This window comes from Lactuca serriola, chromosome 9 (genome assembly GCF_051521515.1).
Source record: "Lactuca serriola cultivar US96UC23 chromosome 9, Lser_US96UC23_V15, whole genome shotgun sequence".
Lineage (NCBI taxonomy): Eukaryota > Viridiplantae > Streptophyta > Magnoliopsida > Asterales > Asteraceae > Lactuca > Lactuca serriola.
Genome location: NC_136416.1, coordinates 110,602,987 through 110,625,488, shown reverse-complemented (window position 1 = coordinate 110,625,488; position 22,502 = coordinate 110,602,987). Strand labels below are relative to the sequence as shown.

General features: G+C 37.2%; 2 protein-coding genes across 2 annotated transcripts; one reads left to right on the top strand and one right to left on the bottom strand.

Moving 5' to 3' along the window:
• Positions 1-1,886: 1,886 nt before the first annotated feature.
• LOC145076033 (F-box protein At2g27310-like) lies at positions 1,887-3,605 on the top strand. Its single transcript, XM_079022057.1, has 2 exons — positions 1,887-2,729; positions 3,456-3,605. The coding sequence occupies exons 1-2, from the start codon at positions 1,887-1,889 to the stop codon at positions 3,603-3,605; spliced, it is 993 nt and encodes a 330-aa protein (XP_078878183.1).
• Positions 3,606-21,749: 18,144 nt separating this feature from the next.
• Positions 21,750-22,238, bottom strand: LOC145076032 (uncharacterized). The gene has a single exon (XM_079022056.1). It carries the CDS (start codon positions 22,236-22,238, stop codon positions 21,750-21,752), a length of 489 nt encoding a protein of 162 aa, XP_078878182.1.
• Between the last annotated feature and the right edge of the window lie 264 nt (positions 22,239-22,502).

Genomic DNA, 22,502 nt, shown 5'->3' with positions numbered 1-22,502 from the left:
TATGTGGGTCATAATCTAGTTATATATAAAATAGCAAAATAAGAACATTGTTGTAATTTTACGTTGATAAATTATAAGCCATTTTCTTATCGATGAAGTTATAGAAATAAAAAAGGAAGCTTAGGACTTGGAAATTGCAAAACAATGATTTGGTTTTTGTTTAATTTTCCACAAAAAATTTGTAGTTTCAACTTTGTTCAATGACCGTTTTATTGCCACATTGTTTTCCGTGTAAACAAAAAGAAATTCACTCATGTTTTTTTTTAATAGAGTAAATTACACGAATGGTTCCTATGGTTTGGGGTAATTCGCGCATTTGGTTCCTAACTTATTTTTTTAACTTAGAAGGTCCCTAATGTTTGTTTTTGTTACGTGCTTGGTCCCTACTTTTTGTTTTTGTTTTGCGTTTGGTCCCTATCTTATCTAAAAAGACTATTATTTAAATAGGGAAAAATTGTGCTTTAGGTTGGGTAATATGAGGGGGTTGGGGTTGGGGGTGTGTTTATTTAAATAAGTTAAAAAATCAAGGGCAAAATAGTCTTTTTAGATGAGACAGGGACCAAACGCATAACAAAAAAAAATAGTAGGGACCTTCCGAGTTAAAAATATAAGTTAGGGACCAAACACGCAAATTATCCCAAACCATAGGAACCATTCGTATAATTTACTCTTTTTATTATATCACCGACCAGTACTATGTAGTCATTAAATATTTTCCAAGCAATTGTGGGTTTGTAAAACGAGGCAGTGACCATTATTATGTCGTCACCATGTGTGGGTTTGAAAAATGAATTTTGGTCACTAAGTGTTCAATCCAGTGACAACTATTTTCTGGTCATTAAACATTAAATAAGTGACCACTAATTTTAGTCATTAATATTTATGAAATTGAATAATAATATAATAAATTTTTAGTGACCATTCAGTGATAACCCTCTCAGGTCACTAAATGTTTAATTCGGTGACCACTTAATATATGGTGACTAAATAATATTGTTAATTACTAGATTTCCAGTCGTCACTAAAAAGAGATTTTCTTGTAGTGATGGTATATTTAGATGGTGTTTGAGATTATTAATTTGAAATGTTTATTCCTTAATCATGGTCTAACATTAGTTCTCACCTTAAAGGAAATTTTCGGAAATAAATCTCTTTATGATCGGAGGCCCATACATCCGCACCATTCGTATACACCCTACTCAACAAAATCTACTCTAATAAATGAAAATCATTTTGCCACATGTCACACTCTCATTCATTTGGCCACATGTCATTTTGTGGTTATTTTCAATTAAAAATTTTCCACATGGCATTTTGTGGTTTTTTCCATTTAATTAAACTCTATATAATATTTAAATATAATAATAAATGCATATCAATTTTAATAATTGACTTTCCTTCTAATTTCAACATTTTTAAATTAAAACTTCATTAGTTTTTTTTTATTTACTTAAATTATTTGCTCAAATTTAAAAGAGAAGAAAAATTAATTTTAATAATTCAATATTTTTTTTTTTCATTTTTCTTATAACTTTAAACTTTTTCAAAATTCAAATGTTTAGAATTGTTATATTTTTTTTTTAATATGAACCCATATAATACATGGGTCTTATACCTAGTTTGATATAAATTAAATGAAAGCAGTTGAGAATTTGATATAAATTAAATGAAAGTGGTTGAAATTTTATAAGTGATACGACAAATATAAAAAGTGATGTCAAATTTATTTTATTTTATTTTATTTTATTTTATTTTCTATTTTTTTTGTGTGTTATATTCTATGTGATTCTATGTTAATTTTTATCCACTTCAGTTTCAAAGCCTATAAATACACCTTGTCAGTCGTCTCTATCCATCCAAATCCGACAACATTACCTCTATTCGCCATGGCATCTACTTCTTCTATAACAACTTTCTCCGATCTCCACCCAGTCATCATCCAAACCCAAATCTTACCACGACTCGACGGTCAATCTCTCTCCTCCGTCGCAACCACATCATCCTATCTACGAACCATCACCGCAGACGACATTCTTTGGTCAGACATTTGCAAGTCCACTTGGCTCTCAATAACCCACCCACGTATCAACCATGTCATCTCCACCTTCTCCGCCGGTCACCGTTCTTTCTTCCAAGACTCTTTTCAGCCTCCAACCACCGATGTTAAACACCTTACCTGCCGCCGTTCTTGGTCAAACACCCAACCATCTTGTTCCTTAACACATCATCCTTGGCCATCTGAACTTATCTTAGCCGTCGATATACGCTTCCATAACAATATCGTTTACTCCAGAGTCGAAATCACCGACACCACAACCAATTTCCTGACATCGGAGCTTAGGATTGTATTAAACGACGATCCGGCTAGAAATCAATCGGGTTTTGAACTCGGGTCAATCGACTTGAAAGTCGACAAGCTATTACACGCCGATGACGAAACAATATCACACCTCAAAGAATCCGTAACATTAAACTGGATCCTAATAGATCCGACACGGAAACGAGCGGTAAACCTATCCAGCATCAAACCTGTTCTTGCATGGGTAGACAACCACGTCCATCTCCGATACGTCATCGTTTTACCAGGGTGTGACTCGAGTGAGAGAGTGGAATGTAGAATAGAGGTGACGTTGGTTGTGGATAAAGGAGGGGTGGCATTGCATGTGAGGGAGGTGATACTTCACGTTAAAGACGCGTCTTGTAATTGTTTGAAGGGGAAGGACTTTTTGGTAATTACAAGTAGGGTATTTTTGGAAAGATATAATATGGGGAGGGTAATGGAGGGAGTTGAGGGTGAAGTTGGAAGCATCCAAAAGGAAACTGTGTGGAGCTGGGTGGATTATAATTATATTAAGACCATCTTGTCATTTTTATTGTGGGTGTGCTTTTTGTATATATCTACCCTAATAAATAATACCCTAATAAATAAGAATGATTTTGCCACATATCCTTCTCTCATTCAATTTGCCACATGTCATTTTGTCATAATTTAGAGATATATTTATTTTCCACTTGTCATTTATTTCACTTTTCATTTATAATATATTATTAATTAGTTTATATAAATTAAACCTACCATAATGATATTAATTTCAAATTTTAAATTTAAATTTCAATTTCAATTTCATTTTCAATTTCAAATAAATTTACAGTTTAAACATTTGTGTTTAACATTTTGTTATAATTAACCTGTTTAGTATACGGGTCTGATAACTAAACAATAATTTTAATTAATTTATTATTTTATGTTTTTTTCTCATAATTTTTATTTATTTCAAATTCAAATAAACTTCTCATTTAATCGTTTCTATTTAACATTTTGTTTTAATCAACCCGTATAATATACGGGTTTCACAACTAGTTTATTTTAATATTGGGTTTTGTATGAGAAAGTTGTATTTTTGAAAAGTATTTATCAAAATATAGTATCTAACTATCTATAAATTTGTTTACAGGATGATAGTAAAGGAAATTTTTATGTGGGCGTCGACGGATCTAATTCTTTTATAAAAACAAATAGACATCTTTTTTGTCGCCGGTCAACCGCCTTCACCCTTCACCGTAGTTTGTTTGTCGGAAATTTACAGATGGTTTTTACTTGCTAACAATTTCATAAAAGATAGTCGATGTTCAAAAGGTAGTACCACAATATGTTATTATTGCTGAGCGATTTACCACATGATAGATCTTAGAATAGGGGCAAACCTATGTTGAGGTAAGAGTACGCTATTGAATACCCTTAGAAAATTTTCAGATAGTGCTAATTTTTGTAAAAGAAAAAAAAAGGAAAAGAAAGATATTATGCATAATCTACTATCCTCCCTAATAAATGAAAATAATTTTGCCACATGTCATCTTCTCATTAATTTGGACACATGTCATTTTTTGGTATTTTTGAATAAATATTTTTCCATTTATCATTTGTCATTTTTTTTCTTAATTAAGAAATTATATTTACACCTCAATTAATAATTGTCTTACTTAAAAATAACCAATAAATTACAATATTACTACTAATATATTATTTAATATGTTTCATTTTAAATTCAAGTTTTAAATTTTAAATTTCAAATCTAATTAAATTTTTGTTTAACCCTTCATATTTAATATTTTTGTTTTATCCAACCCGTATAACATACGGGTCATACAACTAGTAATTTATAAATGAAAGTTTTTTTTGCCATATGTCTTTTTCTTATTCATTTGGACACATGACATTTTGTAGAATTTTTAAATTTTCTATTTTCCACTTTTCATTTTATTGTATTTTTCATTTTATTAAATTAAAATTTCACATTTAATATGTAAGGTAATATATATGTAAGGTATTTATTAAAAATGGTGTATATATGTAATGTATTCAATACATTAAAGGCTCATTAATTTTAATAATTCAAAAATTTTCTCATTTTTCTTACAAATTCAAACTTTTAAAATTGTTAAAATTTCATATATTTTTTTAAATAACCCATGTAATACATGGGTCTCACACCTAGTATATTAATATGACATTATCACATAGTCTTGACATGATTTAATGTTTGCATACCCTGGTCTGATATTTGCAACCACATCATCCTATCTACGAACCATCACATACTTTTGACGTGTCTTTGTGATTGATGATCATTGGAGGCAAGAACTTTCTATCACTTTTATATCATCGGTCATTAATTTTTCCGGTGGACTGCCGATTAGTTTTCGAGCTGAGGCATCAATCATTAGTGCAAACATGGAGCCTGTTGGATTCGTTAGATCTATAACTATTTTATACCTATATGGATTTATTAATAAGAGTGAATACGGATTGGTTGTTTAGCCATTATATATATATATATATATATATATATATATATATATATATATATATATATATATATATATATATATATATATATATCATAATCATACTTACAGGAAAGTAGGCGAATGTGTTTTTCCATGAGCCCAAAACCACTACTTGGGCCAAGCCTCTCTTATTGGGTTCTAATGGGCTGATAACCTCTTAATTAGGACGAAAACTCTCTTTTGGGCCCTAATGGGTCGAAAATTGTAATTCAACATTTTTTGGGCCGAAATCCCCTTATTTGGGCCAATACCCTTCCTAGAACATTATTGGGTTGAAAACTCCTTGGGCTAAGTTAAGTTCGAAGCCCGCCATCCATTTTGTGCCATCATGTGGGCCGAGAACCCCTTTGATTCGGTTAGCCCATTAAAAAAAATTATGGTTTATAAATATGACACCTCACATTTACACCACATGTAACCATGTTAATTACCTCTCATACATCTATGAATGAAGTATTAACCACCAAATATCAAGACAATAATCTCTCTCTCCTCTCTCTAAAGATTCGTCCAAACCACCTCTCCATCACCACTCTAATTTCAAAGTTGCATACAACTCCTTTTTCCTCTCAAATCTCCAACATTTCTCTCATCCTTTTTCCTCCAAAAATTTTGTGAGGGTGCTAGTATGTTCAAGAAGTTTTCTTTAAGTTCATCCCTTGGTAAGTCCATGATAAACTCCATTGTTTTATTTCAAGTTTTTACAAAGATGTTTCCACTTACAACTCCATTTTCGTGCATATGGAGCTTAGATCAACCACCATTTCGAGATCCCTTCCAAGCTCAAGCTAGGATTCAAAAACTCTTCATCTTCTTCATCTACATCTTGAAAACCCCAAGGTGAGCTTCATACCCCCATATCTTTCATGTTTTTCATGTTTTTGGGGGGAGGATACAAGTCAACTCTCGTTTAACCGTTGGATATTTGCATGTACCATTATGTTATGTATTTAACTTTTGAGTTTTTACTTGAACATGAAGTTTATCACTTAGATCTTCATAAAAACCATGAGAAAAGTATGTGTTATCATATATATTACATGTAAACTTGTAGATATGGGATTATACACTCAAAATAGCAAAAATAACTGTTGTGTTCAAACATGTATAACTTAAACTCAAATATCAACTTTTAACAGAAACGTTTTGGTCAAATTACGGACTGTTTTTACCACCTTGATAGTAATATTTTTCAAAATTGTTTTACACGCAAAACGTTCAGGTTTATACTTTTAAAATGACTACGCTCACGCATTCATACAATTTTTCTATAATTTTTGGCGATTTTTACAAAACTGCCTATCATTTCAGAAATGATTTCGAACCAGTCTGTGAAGATGAACATTTTCACACAGGTTTGAGGCCATTAAAAATTATGAACAAAATAGACTCATTTTCGAAACTCTCAGAGTTTATGGATCCAAATTTCCATTTACGATGATTTTTCTATAATTTTTCTAAAAATAGCAACAAAAATGTCAAAAACAAGAAATTGTTTTTGTCATGCTAAAAGCTCTTATACTTGTGTTATATGCAAGTTTATATGACTTATACATCCCTTTAAAACATCTAGACATGTTAACTTATATGTATATATATATATATATATATATATATAAATTGTCTTAATAAACAAACGTAATAAACTTTAGAGTAAATTACTAAAATCATCCCTATGGTTTGGTCAAAATTGTGCGTTTGGTCCCTAACTTTCTTTTTGTACTCGAATCATCCATGTGGTTTGATTTTGTTGCGTTTTTCGTCCTTTACATACATAAAGTTAAGGAGCAAACGTGAAATTTTGACCAAAACATATGGACAAAAAAATGCAATAAAATCAAACGACAGGGACAATTCGAGTGCAAAAAAAAAGTTAGGGACCAAACATGCAATTTTGACAAAATCATAGGGATGATTTCAGTAATTTACTCTAAACTTTATTTATTATAGTTGAAGGTCGCAAACCACACTTTCAAAGGACACACACTTATTTAAAGGCATAATTATCTTATTTGCAAGTAAAACGGAGTCGTAGTTCACGTAAATTTGTTAAGGTTCTTGTGAGACATTGCATTTGACACCTATCGAGTGTACAACCGTAGCCTGAAGTTATAAGTAGAGTCTCCTGGAAGGAGAGTGGGAGTTTGTGTATAGATCTATACGGGGTTGGCACCCCACACCTGAGCTGTTCGCTATACTTAGACCAGGGCAGTCTAGGTTGATAAACCTTACCTTAAACAAGTCGGTGCCTGAAAAATGTCATGATAGGCGGATTAGTCATTATCAAATATGGTTATAGCGACTAACATAGGGAATAACAATACGATTTTGGTTTATAGGAAACTTACACTTCATTGGTTTTATTAAGCTATAGAACTGCAAATCATTTTCAAAGTATTCGATTTCTTACACTTCCGATCTTAGTGTTTAAGACTACAGTCTTTCCTTAAATCAGAAAATATCAGATTTTCTGGGGACATTCTCTTTACTTTTATAAACAAAAGATAACAAAGGACAGGCATGCATATATTCACAGTTATCGAACGAGACTTACAAAACATTTCCATATAAAATATTGAATTTTTTGGAAGAACTACGAGAACTATTCTAAACAAGTGCAAAACCATTTTTATACAAAAATGCTTATGAACTCACCAACTTTTTAGTTGACGCTTTTCAAAACGACTTGTATTCTCAGGGAACTAGTAACAGGTAATCAGCTCTGCTATGAGATCAAGTGGTGCGACTTCAAGAAATTTTACTTCTTCTTACTTTTGTGTAATCGTTAAACAAGTGCAATTTATAAAACAATGAATGTTGGTATATTGCAATGTATGATGTTTGTTTGCTATGTTTCATTTATAATCAATTGTTATGATACTATACATGAAGTCATCTGCCCCCAAATGTTTTCGCCGTCCTGGTTCGGGGGTGTGATAGATTGGTATCAGAGCATTGTTTATTGTAACAACCATAAAAATTTAAACCAAATTTTAACTTTTCAACACATTTAAAATCCAAGAGTTATTACAAATCTTTGTTTTCAAAATATTCTTTATTAGAGTTTTCCCAGAAACATAAACAAAATGCAAGGAGCTGTACGATCATGCCTTTGCCTTGCCGCGATCCCTTGATGTACCTGAAACAATAAATTGAAACTGTAAACCCAAAAGCTTAGTGAGATCCCCCAAAATACCCATACTCACACAATACAAATATAATCATAAACAACATACTTTGGGTCCAATTAACCATCGGGTTGGAATACCCCAGGCCCTCAACCTTTCGGTTGGAATGCCAACATACTATGGGTCCAATCATCCTCGAGATGGAATGCCCCAGGCCCACAACCAACAGGTTGGAATGCCCACATACTATGAGTCCAGTCATCCTCGGGATGGAATACTCCAGGCCCACAACCAACAGGTTGGAATGCCCCAGGTCTATTGGCTTTCGCACAAAGCAGAGAAGCCTTAACCAATAAACAAACATATGCACGTATAACAGATGATCACATAACAGTCTATAGACAACAAACTAATCTACCAGATCATACCACATATCATATAATATTATCCTACCCTTTAGGATACCGATCTAACAAATCATACTAACATAACATAACCAGTAACAATTCAAAGGGCCAACCTTGGTGCCTTAGACCATTGAGTATAGTGAGGAAAACTCACCTGACTCGAAGTGCCGGAATTCTAGAATTCTAACCGCTGCCTAACTGGAAATCCCAAGCTGACACACATAATAAATACTAGGTTATTACCTGCCATCACTCCCTTGGCTAAGTGTCCATATAATTCATAAAGTCCTTATCTTGAAGGTCCATACTCTAAAGCCCATTACTGGCCCAACACAAAGTCCTTATCTTGAAGGTCCATACTCTAAAGCCCATTATTGGCTCAATTTACCAAATTGAGCTCAACTTCCTTATTGAGCCTAACCCCATGATCCATTATCATAACCTGGCCCAAAATATCCTATTTGCTACGTCCAACAAAGGCCATAATCCATTTAGCCCATAAACCCTAAGCCCATTTATCATGAGCTCAACAGAGAGCGTATGCGGGGCGTACCTCTCTGGTTACGCTGGGCGTAAAGCCGTTCTACGCTGACTGCCATCGGGATAATTGACCTCGTGCGTTGGGCGTACAAAATTTATGCTGGGCGTACGCGGGGTTTTACCAAAACCCTAATAAGTGCTTAATGGATTAAGCTTTTAAGCCCAAATTCCAGATCCATCGACCAATTATGCCATGGGACCATAAAGTTCCAGACTTTATCACTTTGGATGTCTAGAAAGTCCATACTCATGGTCTTAACCCATTAAGACCTTTTCACTTCATGCATGGGACAAGCTTAACTGTTGGGAACTGATTTTTAGCACTTAAGACCCCTCCTAAGGTCTAAAAGGACAATTCATTTTGTCTAAGACATCACATTCACCATCTTGGGGATTCTTGGGACAAAAGACTTTCATAAAGTTAGATGTCTAGATTTATAACTAGTAAGCACAAAGTTTCAAGATTTTTACCTTCTGGAGCTTCAATGGCACAATACAACTTCAAATCTATAGCCTTGCTTTACTCCTCTAGCTCCTTGGTGCAATGTCATCACTTCCCAACGTTCAAGATGCACACCAACTCACACTTCTCATACACACTAGGGTTTGGGATGTTCTTCTGAGGTATGGAGGCTGAGGGTAAGCAAAAGAATGAGCCATAAGGATGATTATATAGCCCCCAACCCCGAATATTAGGGTTTTCATATGCCTAACGTACATGCGTGTACGCCCAGCATAGTATGGTGCGCCTAGTACGCTTAGCGTACTCCTTCAAGTCCCAAAGTTTCAACTTTAGTCCTTATACTCCTCGCGACCCGACACAACTAACTCCAAGGACCAAAAGTGACAACTAATAAAAGGAATAAGGGTTTTCAAGATATACCTACAAGGTTCGGGGCGTTATAACTCTCCCCCACTTGACCTAGACTTTGTCCCCGAAGTCGAATTTAGTGAAAAGATTAGCATAATGCTCTCTCATTTCAGACTCTGGCTCCCAAGTCCACTCAGATCCTTTCCGATGCTCCCATTGTACCTTTACCAAAGGTACTTCCTTGCTTCGTAGGATCTTTATCCTCTCGAGAATGGCCACCAGTCTCTCCACGTAGTTCAAGCGCTCATCGACCTGAATGTCATCCAACGTGTGACACCCCTAATTTCTCGGCCAGAAAAGACCGATTTAATATATGCTTTTTAAAATAAAATCAGATAAATCTTTTTAAAAGATGTTGCGGAATTTGTTCCCAAAACAAAACATGATAAAAGTTTATCAAAACCTTCTTTAAGAAATGTATAGTTTCATTTCATATCAAAACCTCGGGATGTCATGTTCCGATACAGATCAAAAGCATAAACAAGACATTATAAGCCTTTCAACAGTTATTTACAACTACTGGCCTATAATCCAAAAATCCCTCATTGTCCTCCGACTATGCTCGGGGTCCACTACATGTAACATAAAAAGATGAGTGGGCCAGGCTTGGGAGCCTGGTGATCATGTAGAGTTTTCAACCCACAATAATAATGAACTTACTAAGTTCATCAATCAACAATAACCCTGATCACCCGTTCCCGTTATCCTCACTTTATGTCCTTAAACACTTATCACAAGGGACCTAGCCTAAAGAATATCATCGGGATGGGCATTACTGCTAAGGGGTTTCCTCAGCCATACGTGTCCTAAAGGCAACCATGAGGGGGATGGAGTACAGCGAATGAACACTCTCAGTTCATTAACACCTACAGGTTGCGGACCTGCTAATGTTTCCCACTGGACTGTCTAGAAGGTCCGTGGTCGTCATCCAAACTCCGCTAGATGACTGGATCTCAAAACACATCGAGGCTTCTCATCACCCTTTATTTTCTCACACATCACTATCTACCCATGTTTTACCCAACATATTTGTAGATAAAAATACATATACAGTTTAAAACTTGTATAAAACATCAATTCAACAGTCACCTAAGTTAAACAATTAATATAATTACACATAGCACATATTTCATATAAAATACTTCATATCTAGGTGTAAGATGAAGGTGACTATACACTCACATGATTTGATGATAATCGGGCAACAATTCGTTTCCTAAAACGATCGTTTCTAATAAAACCGGGAGTTTTATTGAGAAACCTGGCTCTTCAAAAGTCGGGCTTCGAAACCGAAAAGATAAATTTTCCGGGCTTCACGGGCTCTTCGTGGCGTATTCTGGGGCTTATAATTGATATCGGGGCTTCATGGGATGATAATATGAAAGAAATATGGAGAAAGGGGCTAAAAATGACAAGTTTTCAAAATACCCCCGGGAGGTCTCGCACCCCCTATTTATAGGGGCCGAAGCTCCTGATCCAACCGTTGAGAAGAGGCCAAACGTCGCAGATCCGATGGCTCGTAGGGGAGGCTCGCACGAGGGCTGCACGTGCGAAGGCTTGCTGGCTTCCTATGATTGGACCGAGGTCTAGGTCCGAAGTAGGCATGGTTCGTGGCAGCCAGCGAGGGTTCGGTCACGAGGATAGTACACTCGTCAGACTGCTAGTGGACCGTCGTTATTGTTCGTGCAAGGGTGACTCAGCAGATTTCACCATGTGGCTTCGCATGACTCACTGATTTCGGACACGTGTCACACTCTATGCGAGGGTGACGTGGCAATTGTGACTATGCAAATTTTCTCGGTTTTTGTGCAAAAACTTCTAAAATCCACAACTTTTGCATACGAGCTTCGTTTTTGACGTTCTTTATATGCACGCGTAGGTAAAATTATGCTCTACAACTTCCGTTTAGACTTCGTCGGCTAATTTTGATTTTAATTTTTATATTATTATTTTTAACAGACCGGGACAAGAAATCCGTTAAAAATTTATAACTTCTTCATCCGACGTCCGTTTTCGTCAGACTTTTTACTTTTATGCTACTAATGACGAGACCTTCGATTCTCGTTTAGGTTGTGTCGGCTAAAAATCGATCGATCTAAAATTCAAGTTTTTAGCTGTCTACTACTGAGCTGAAACTTCGAAAAATCATAACTTCCTCATACGAAGTCAGATTTGGGCGTTCTTTTTATCGAACTTCTCGGTTTAACGAATACTACGACTTTTATTTAGATCACTAAGGCTAAAAAGTAGTTTATCAAAAACTCACTTTTTACGACATTCAGCACCGTGCCGGTTTTATCGCGAAACTTCGACAGGTCATAACTTCTTCGTTATAACTCGGATTTTGGTATTCTTTATATCCCCAAAATCCTTGTTTCAACCACTAATTATGTGATTATTATGTGAATTATGTGTTTTATGCTTAATTATTAGGGTTTAATTAATTAAGAATAAAAATGAGCATCAAAAATAAATATTAGACAAGGATTCCGGATATATAAAGAACACCGAAATCCGAGTTATCACGAAGAAGTTATGACCTGTTGAAGTTCCATGATAAAACCATCAGGGCACCGAATGACTTAAAAATTGAGTTTTTGATAAACTAGTTTTTAGCCTTAGTGATCTAAATGAAAGTCGTAGTGTTCGTTAAACCGAGAGTATGCATAAAATGAACGCCCAAATCTGACTTCGTATGAAGAAATTATTATTTTTCTAAGTTTCAGATTAGTAGTAGACAACTAAAAACTCGAATTTTAGATCGAGTGATTTTTAGCCGACACAACCTAAACAAGAAGCGAAGAACTCGTCAATAGTAGTACAACGGTAAAAAGACAGACGAAAACAGACCTCGGATGAAGAAGTAATGAAATTTTAACGGATTTCCTGTCCCGGTCTGTTAAAAATAATAATATTAAAATTAAAATCAAAATTAGCCAACTAAGTCTAAATGAAAGTTATAGAGCATAATTTTACCTACGCGTGCATATAAAGAACGTCAAAAATGGAGCCCGTATGCGAAAGTTATGGATTTTAGAAGTTTTTGGCTCAAAAATCAAGAAAAACACGAAAACTGAGGAATTTCTCATGGCCCAACTTCGGCCACGTCACCCTCGTCCGGATCTCGCCCTGTGTCCGCCCCATGTTCCGATCTAATGAGTCATCTGAGCAGCTAGAAACGCGTGTCGCGCTCCCTCGCATCCGAAGTGTCGGTCCAACCGCGGAGCGACGCGTGCCCCTTCGCGTGTCCGAGCCTCGCACGAACCACCTGGAGCCTCGCATGCGTGAAACCTTCCCCTCGCATCTTCTGCCACGTGTTCGCTTCTCAATGCTCGCATCTGAAGCCTCCCCTTATAAATAGAAGGGTGCAAGACCTCCCTGGGATAATTTGGAAAATTGCCATTTTATACCCCTAAACATATATTTCTTTCATTCCAACTTCCCCCAAAGCCCCGATATTATACCAAACACCCAAAATACGTTCCGAAGTGCCCGAAGACACAGAAAAATTTATCTTTTCGGTTATGAAGCCCAACCCTCGCAGAGCCCGGTTTCTCAATCAAACTCCTGATTTTATCAGAAACGATTGTTTTAGGAAATGAAGTGCTGCCCGAGTATCGTTAAATCAAGTGAGTGTGCAGTCACTTTCATTTACACATAGATATGAAGTATTTTCTGTAAAATACATGCTATGTGTAATTATATTAATTGTTTATTTGAGGTGACTGTTGAATAGATGTTTTATACAAGTTTTAAACTATATATTTTTTTATCTACAAATATGTTGGGTAAAACATGGGTTGATGAAATAGTTGATGTGTGTTAAAATGATGAGAGGCCTCGATGTTGTTGTTGTTGTTGTAGTCATCTAGCAGAGTATAGATGACGACCACGGACCTTTCTAGACAGTCCAGTGGAACACTAGCAGGTTCGCAACTTGTAGGTGTTGGTGAACTATATGTTCATTGGTGTACTCCATCCCCCTCATGGTTGCCTTACAGACATATATAGCTGAGGAATCCCCTTAGCAGTAAAGTCCACCCTGATGAAAATCCTTAGACTAGGTCACTTATGATAGGTGTTTAGGATGTAAAGTGAGGATAATGCGAATGGGTAATCAGGGTTATTGTTGGTTGATAAAATTAATAAATTTATTATTTGTGGGTTGAAAACCCTATATGCTCACCAGACTCCCAAGCCGGACCCACTCAGCTTTTTATATTACAGGTAGTGGACTTCGAGCATAGTCGGATGATGATGAGAGATTTTTGAATTCTAGGCCAGTAGTTGTAAATAACTGTTGTAAGGCTTATAAAGTCTTGTTTATGGTTTTGATCTGTATCGGAACATGACATCCCGATGTTTTGATATAAAATGAAAATATATATTTCTTAAAGAAAGGTTTTGGTAGATTTTTATCATGTTTTGTTTTGGGAACAAATTTCGCAACATCTTTTAAAAGGATTACTTTGATTTTATTTTGAAAGTATAAATCAAATTGGTCTTTTCTGGCCGATAAATTAGGGGATGTCACAGTTGGTATTAGAGCGTTAATTTACGCGAACTAGGAATTTGTGGGGTTTCTAGACTTAAACTTAGAATGCTAAGTGATAATCGTGAGATGAGTGTCTAGTATATTTTAGACACGAGCACTAGTCTATTTTAAGAAAGATGCCTAAAATACTTTTATGTGCTAAATGCTATATGTTTACCATATATGCCATTATTTGTTCAGATCTATGGTTTGTTGCCAACCGGATCTGAGAACCTTATGTGTGTAGGATTCTAAGCGTACGGTTACGATATTGGAACTAACATGTAAATGTTTCGGAGTGATAAGGGGAATTTAAATATCTATCGAGAATAAAGACCTAAATTCGCCTTATTTGGCATATAGATCAAAATGGCAAGAACTTAAAGTGGATCTGGAAATGCAAATAGAAACTAGCAATCTCAACCGCAAGTAGTGGAACAAGTGCCTATAGCAGGAGCTGCACCAGAACCTATCACCCTGGCTGGAGTACAAGCCATAATTCAAACAATGATGGAAGAACAAAGGGAGGAAATAAGGAAAATGTTTCTAAACAACATGAGTGAACCATCAATTCCTATTGAACAACCTGAATTAAATGACAATCAGTCTGAAGAAGGAAACAATAGTAGATCTGTTGGTCAAACTGATCCGCTTGTGGTTTGGAGAAATAACCATGAGGATAGAGTGGAGAGAAATGGATGCAAGTATAAAGAATTTATGACTTTCAAGCCATCAACTTTCACTGGAAAAGAAGATTCCGTCGGAGTATTGGATTGGATCTCGGAAATGGAGTTGGCTTTCATAACATGTGGTTGCCAAGGCAAGTTACAAATCATATTTGCAGTCGATCAGTTCAGAGGTAGTGATGTTCGTTGGTGGAACACTCTGGGGAAAACCCTAAGTCCTAATGAGCCACTGTAGCTGACTTGGGCAGAGTTCTTGGTGCACTTCAAGCGCAAGTACTGCTCAGCCCAAAATGTGCTTGAGCTAGAAAACCAATTTCTGATGTTGAAGAATGGAAGCATGACCGTTGATGAATACACAAATAGCATCACAGACAAAATGGAGTTTGATTTGTGTATTGTCCCAGATGAGCTGACAAAAATTGATAGGTACGCAAAGGGACTTCCATGGGAGTACGCGGTGCCAGTACGCCAGGCACTTACATTGGAGGCAACTTTTTGGGTTGCCAAGTCTGTTAAAGATATGATCAAGGGGAGAGCCGCCAGCAAGGTTGAAGTTGGCGAAAAGAGAAAGTTTGAAGGAACTTCAGGTTCCAATAAAAAGAAAAAATTCTCGATGAACGGTTCGAGGAAATTCGGAAGAGGAGCCGAAGCCAAGTGGTGTGACAAGTGTAAGAAGGAACATGCTGGGAAATGCAGCGAGGAAGTCACTTGTTACAAATTTGGAAAGCCTAGGCATTATGCCAATGAATGCACCTTTGTTAAGAAAGTTCGTTTTGGGTGCAATGAAGAGGGGCACATTTTGAAGGATTGCCCAAAGAAGAAGGATGCAGCAAAGACCAATCTTCCACCAAAGCCGAAGGCGAGAGCCTTTCAGATGACACTTGAAGTTGCGAAAGAAGAAGTTGATGTCGCTTCAGGTACCTTTCTCGTAAACAAATTGCATGCCCAAATTTTGTTTCCTTCCGGAGGGAATTACTCCTTTATATCAAATAAATTTCGTAAAAGACTAGCATTGCCTATAGAAAAGCTAGAAGATTCCCTAATTCTAGAAGTTGCTAGTGGCAAATTCATACTTGTTAGCGATTATATTAGGAATATCGTCATCGACCTGAATGGAAACGAATTCCATGGAAAGCTGTTACCCATCAAGTTAAATGGTTTCGACATCATTCTAGGGATGGATTGGCTTAGCGCAAATGATACCGAAATACTGTGCAAGAAAAAGATAGTAAGGGTAAACCCGCCTGGAAAGGAGTCGTTTATGGTATACGGAGATAAGCACAGAGTAAATTCTGGAATGATTTCCCTAATGAAAGCCAGAAAATGTTTATCTAAAGGGTGCACTTCATACTTGGCATTCGTGATCGATGCTAAGAAGGAGAAAAAGGATATGCAAAGTATACCAGTGGTGTGTGACTATTCGAAAGTTTTTCCCGAAGATCTTCCTGGATTACCCCCTGATCGACAAGTAGAATTTTGTATCGACTTGTTACCAGGAACAACGCCAATAGCAAAAGCACCATATCGATTAGCACCAACAGAGATGAAAAAGATTATGACAGAACTTCAGGAATTATTGGACAAAGGTTTTATTCGACCTAGTTCATCACCCTAGGGAGCTTCGATGTTATTTGTAAAGAAGAAATACGGGAACATGAGAATGTGAATCGATTACAGAGAGCTGAATAAGGCAACAATAAAGAAAAAATAGTCGTTGCCAATGATTGATGACCAGTTCGATCAGTTGCATGGTTCGAGCTATTTCTCGAAGATCGATCGGAGGTCAGGATATCATCAGCTAAAGGTAAGAGAGCAGGATATTGAGAAGACTGCGTTCAGAACAAGATATGGACACTATGAGTTCTTGGTTATGTCGTTTGGACTAACCAATGCTCCAACGACTTTCATGGATTTGATGAACAGGGTTTGTAAACCATACCTTGATAAATCCGTGATAGTTTTCATAGATGATATTTTGATTTATTCAAAAAGCAAGCAGGAGCATGACAAGCATCTACGTGAAGTGCTAGAAGTTCTAAAAAAGTAAAAGTTGTATGCAAAATTCTCCAAATGTGAATTTTTTATTCAAGAAGTCCAATTTTTGGGCCATGTGGTTAACCAAGAAGGGATAATGGTTGACCCATCGAAGATTCAAGCTGTGATGAAGTGGGAACAACCAAAAAGTCCTACGGAGATCCGAAGCCTTTTAGGATTAGCTGGATATTACCGAAGGTTTATCCAAGGCTTTTCTTCGATCGCTACTCAATTAACAGCTTTAACCGACAAAGGAGCTACTTATACATGGAATGAGAAGCATAAGGAAGCTTTTGAGAAGTTAAAGAAGAAATTATGTGAAGCACTGATTCTTTCCTTTCCTGAAGGAGTTGATGACTTTGCAGTTTATAGCGATGCATCTGAAGTTGGATCAGGTTGTGTTGTGACCCAAAGGGACAAAGTGATAGCATATGCATCGAGGTAATTGAAAGAGCATGAGAAGAACTACCCCACTCATGATCTGGAGTTGGCAGCGGTAGTATTTGCCTTAAAGATATGGAAGCACTATCTTTATGGTACTAAATGCAAACTTTTCACTGATCATAAGAGTCTTCAATATCTCTTTAATCAGAAGGAGTTGAACATGAGGCAACGATGCTGGCTAGAGTTACTCAAGGACTACGACTGTGAGATAATTTACCACCCTGGTAAAGAAAATGTTGTCGTTGATGCTCTCAGTCGGAAGGTAAACCTTGAAAAGAAAATACCAAGAGCGTTGAGAATTGAAGTTGTCTCGAAAATTCTGGAAAGTATAAAGAAAGCTCAAGAGGAAGCCTTAGAGAAAAATTACCGAAAGGAAGAACGTTTGGGAAAAACGTTAGTGTTAGATACAAACGGTCAAGGACTGAAGGTATTCCAAGATAGGATTTGGGTACGGAATACGGGAGGAGTAAGATATCTTATGATGGAAGAAGCTCACAAGACCATGTACTCGATTCATCCCGACATCACAAAAATGTATACGGATCTAAAACCCTACTATTGGTGGCCGACGATGAAGGTCGATGTTGCTAAGTATGTGGCCGAGTGTGTGACCTATGCTAACATCAGAAACCGTATGGGAGTCTAGAACGTTTACCTGTACCCATGGGTAAATGGGAAGACATCATTTTGTGACTAAACTGCCTAGAACAAAGAACGGTCACGACATGATTTGGGTGGTCGTTGATCACCTCACTAAGAGTGCACATGTCATAGCAGCCAACGAGAAATGGTCTATGGATAAGCTTGTGAATTCTTACGTGAAGGAAATTGTGAGGCTTCACGGTGTTCCATTAACGATTTATCAGATCGTGACAACCGTTTTACCTCAAGATTTTGGAGGAGTGTACAAGAGGAATTGGGTATGAAATTGTGTCTGAGTACAACATACCATCCGCAAATCGATGGTCAGAGAGAATATACCATCCGCATGTACTCTGGAATTCCAAAGTAACTGGGATGAACGTTTACCTATGGTATAATTTTCCTATAATAATAGTTTCCACTCAAGCATCAATATGGCACCTTACCAAGCTTTGTATGGAGAAAAGTGTCGAACGCCATCATGTTGGCTGGAAGCTGGGGAAAAGCAGATTATGGGACCTGAAATAGTCCATCAGACTGCTGAAAAGTTGAAAGTGATTAGGGAAAGGATGCTAGCTGCTCAAGATCGTCAAAAGAGCTATGCTGACAAGAAATGACAATCGATATCATTCGAAGTTGGAGATTCGGTTTTACTTAAAGTTTCGCCGTGGAAGGGAACTATAAGATTTGGTAAAAGGGGAAAGTTGATTCCAAGGTTTATTGGACCGTTTAAAGTTCTTTAGAGGATCGGGAATGAAGCTTACAAGCCAGAATTACCAGAAGAACTAGTGGGTATTCATAACAGCTTCCATGTGTTTTATTTGAGGAAGTTCACAGGAGATGTACCTGACATAATTCCAATTTCTGAATTAAGGTTAGATGAAAACAAGAGGTTAATTGAAGAACCATAGGAAATCGTTGACCGTAAGACTACGAAATTGCGACGCAAGATGGTCGATTTAGTGCTTGTGCAATGGAAACATATGAATGGGTCAAATCTCACATGGGAAACGGAAAGTGACATGATGAGTCGCTACCCGCATCTATTTTTTGATGTGTGATTCCGGGGATGGAATCATCCTAAGGGGGATGTAATAGTCTAGGTCAACCTTTGTAACTCATTTTGAAGAAATCGAGAGGAATTATGTGATTATTATGTGAATTATGTGTTTTATGCTTAATTATTAGGATTTAAATAATTATGAATAAAAATGTGCGTCGAAAATAAATATTTGATAAAGCCGATATCTATTAACAAAGTTGTAGTGTTCGTGACAAGGATTCCGAATATATAAAGAACACCAAAATCCGAGTTATAAGGAAGAAGTTATGACCTGTCGAAGTTCCACGACAAAACCGGCACGACGCCGAATGATGTAAAAAGTGAGTTTTTGATAAACTACTTTTTAGCCTTAGTGATCTAAATGAAAGTCGTAGTGTTCGTTAAACCGAGAGTATGCATAAAAAGAACGCCCAAATCTAACTTCGTATGAAGAAGTTATTATTTTTCTAAGTTTCAGCTTAGCAGTAGACAACTAAAAACTCGAATTTTAGATCGAGTGATTTTTAGCCGAAACAACCGAAACGAGAATCGAAGGTCTCGTCAATAGTAGTACAACGGTAAAAAGACAGATGAAAACGGACGTCGGAGGCAGAAGTTATGAATTTTTAACGGATTTCCTGTCTCGGTCTGTTAAAAATAATATTAATAAAGTTAAATTCAAAATTAGCCGACAAAGTCTAAACGAAAGTTGTAGAGCATAGTTTTACCTATGCGTGCATATAAAGAACGTAAAAAACGGAGCCCGTATGCGAAATTATGGATTTTAGAAGCTTTTGGCTCAAAAATCAAGAAAAACACGAAAACCGAGGAATTCCGCATGGCCCAACTTCAGCCACATCACCCTCGTCCGATCTCGCCCCGTGTTTGCCCCATGTTCTGATCTGATGAGTCATCCGAGCAGCTGACAACGCGTGTGGCACTCCCTCGCATCCGAAGCATCGGTCCAACCGCGGTGCGACATATGCCCCTTCGCATGTCCGAGCCTCGCACGAACCACCTGGAACCTCACATGCGTGCCACCAGCCCCTCGCATCTGCTGCCACATTGTTGCTTCTCAGCCCTCGGATCCGAAGCCTCCCCCTATAAATAGAAGGGTGCGAGACCTCCCAGGGATAATTTGGAAAATTGCCATTTTACACCCCTAAACCCATATTTCTTCCATTCCAACTTCCCCCATAGCCCCGGTATTATACCAAACACCCAAAATACGTTTCGAAGTGCCTGAAGACATGGAAAAATTTATCTTTTCGGTTTTGAAGCCCAACCCTCGCATAGCCCGGTTTCTTAATAAAACTCCCGGTTTTATCAGAAACGGGTGTTTTAGGAAACGAAGTGCTGCCCGATTATCGTTAAATCAAGTGAGTGTGTAGTCACTTTCATCTTACATGTAAATATGAAGCATTTTCTATAAAATACGTGTTATGTGTAATTATATTAATTGTTTATTTGAGGTAACTGTTGAATATATGTTTTATACAAGTTTTAAACTGTATATATATATATATATATATATATATATATATATATATATATATATATACACACACACAAATATGTTGGGTAAAACATGGGTAGAATGAAATAGTTGATGTGTGTTAAAATGATGATAGGCCTCGATGTTGTTGTTGTTGTAGTCATCTAGCGGAGTATAGATGACGACTACAGACCTTTCGAGACAGTCAAGTGGAACACTAGCAAGTTCGCAACTTGTAGGTGTTGGTGAACTATATGTTCATTGGTGTACTCCATCCCCCTCATGGTTGCCTTACGGACATATATTGTTGAGGAATCCCCTTAGTAGTAAAGTCCACCCTGATGAAAATCCTTAGACTAGGTCCCTTATGATAGGTGTTTAGGGACGTAAAGTTAGGATAATGGGAACGAGTAATCAGGGTTATTAATGGTTGATGAAATTAATAAATTTATTATTTGTGGGTTGAAAACCCTATATGCTCAGCAGGCTGCCAAGCCTTACCTACTCAGCTTTTTATATTACAGGTAGTGGACCCCGAGCATAGTCAGATGATGATGAGAGATTGTTGGATTATAGGCCAGTAGTTGTAAATAACTGATGTAAGGCTTATAATGTCGTGTTTATGCTTTTGATCTGTATGGGAACATGACATCCCGGGGTTTTGATATAAAATAAAAATATATATTTCTTAAGGAAAGGTTTTGATAGATTTTTATCATGTTTTGTTTTGGGAACAAATTTCGCAACATCTTTTAAAAGGATTACTCTGATTTTATTTTGAAAGCATAAATCAAATAGGTCTTAATAGGCCGAGATATTAGGGGATGTCACACACGGTCTTCTCCACATCCTCCTCTCTAACCCGGACCTGATGATACCCTGATCTCACATCAATCTTGGAAAATCAAGATGCACCCTGCAGCTGATCAAAGAGATCATCTATCCTTGGAAGTGGATAACGGTTCTTTACTGTTAACCTTTTCAACTCCCTATAATCAATGCACATCCGGTGCGTACCATCCTTCTTCCGGACGAAGAGGATCGGTGCTCCCCATGGAGAACTTCTCGGACGAATAAACTACTTGCCTAGTAGTTCCTGCAACTGAGACGACAGCTCCTGCGTCTCTGGCGGCGCTAAATGGTACGACGCCTTGGAAATAGGAGCCGCACCCGGCACCAGATCGATCTGGAACTCGACCTGCTGTTCAGTAGGCACCCCTAGCAATTCCTCTGGAAACACATCCGTAAACTCCCGAACCACTGGAACCTCTAATAGTGAAGTCTGATCTCTGATCCGTGTATCCACCACATACGCTAGATAACCTGTACACTCGTGCTGAATGTACTGTCGAGCCCTGGTGGGTGAACAAAATCCTGATCCCACTCTGGTGCCCTCATCATTATTAACCAATTCTCCCCCACTTGGGGTTCGAACCACTACCCGCTGGCCCTCGTAATCAATCATGGCACCGAACCAACGGAGCCAATCCATTCCCACAATCACGCATACATCCCTCATGGGAATCAGAATCGAGTATATCAGGAAGGATATCCCGAATATCTCCATCTCACATCCTCGGTAAACGGATGAAGCAGAAATCTTGTGTTCGTTAGCGATAGAAACTCACACGGACACTCTAGCTCGCCCAAAGGCACTCTGAACTCCCTGCTGAATTTCCGAGACACGAACGACCGACTCGCCCCCGAGTCGAATAAAACTAATGCAGGCAAGGAGTTTACTCAAAACATACCTATTCATAGGTACTACAGATAAGCATAAGAAAGATATAATAAATGAGATAAAGGATAAAAACATACCAGCAACCACATC

Bases quoted from the DNA above. Each gene is read 5' to 3' on its own strand.
- LOC145076033 (XM_079022057.1), top strand. From the start codon at position 1,887: ATGGCATCTACTTCTTCTATAACAACTTTCTCCGATCTCCACCCAGTC. The intron at 2,730-3,455 runs GTAATTACAAGT...ATTTGTTTACAG, and splicing joins TGAAGGGGAAGGACTTTTTG to GATGATAGTAAAGGAAATTT.
- LOC145076032 (XM_079022056.1), bottom strand. From the start codon at position 22,238: ATGGAGATATTCGGGATATCCTTCCTGATATACTCGATTCTGATTCCC.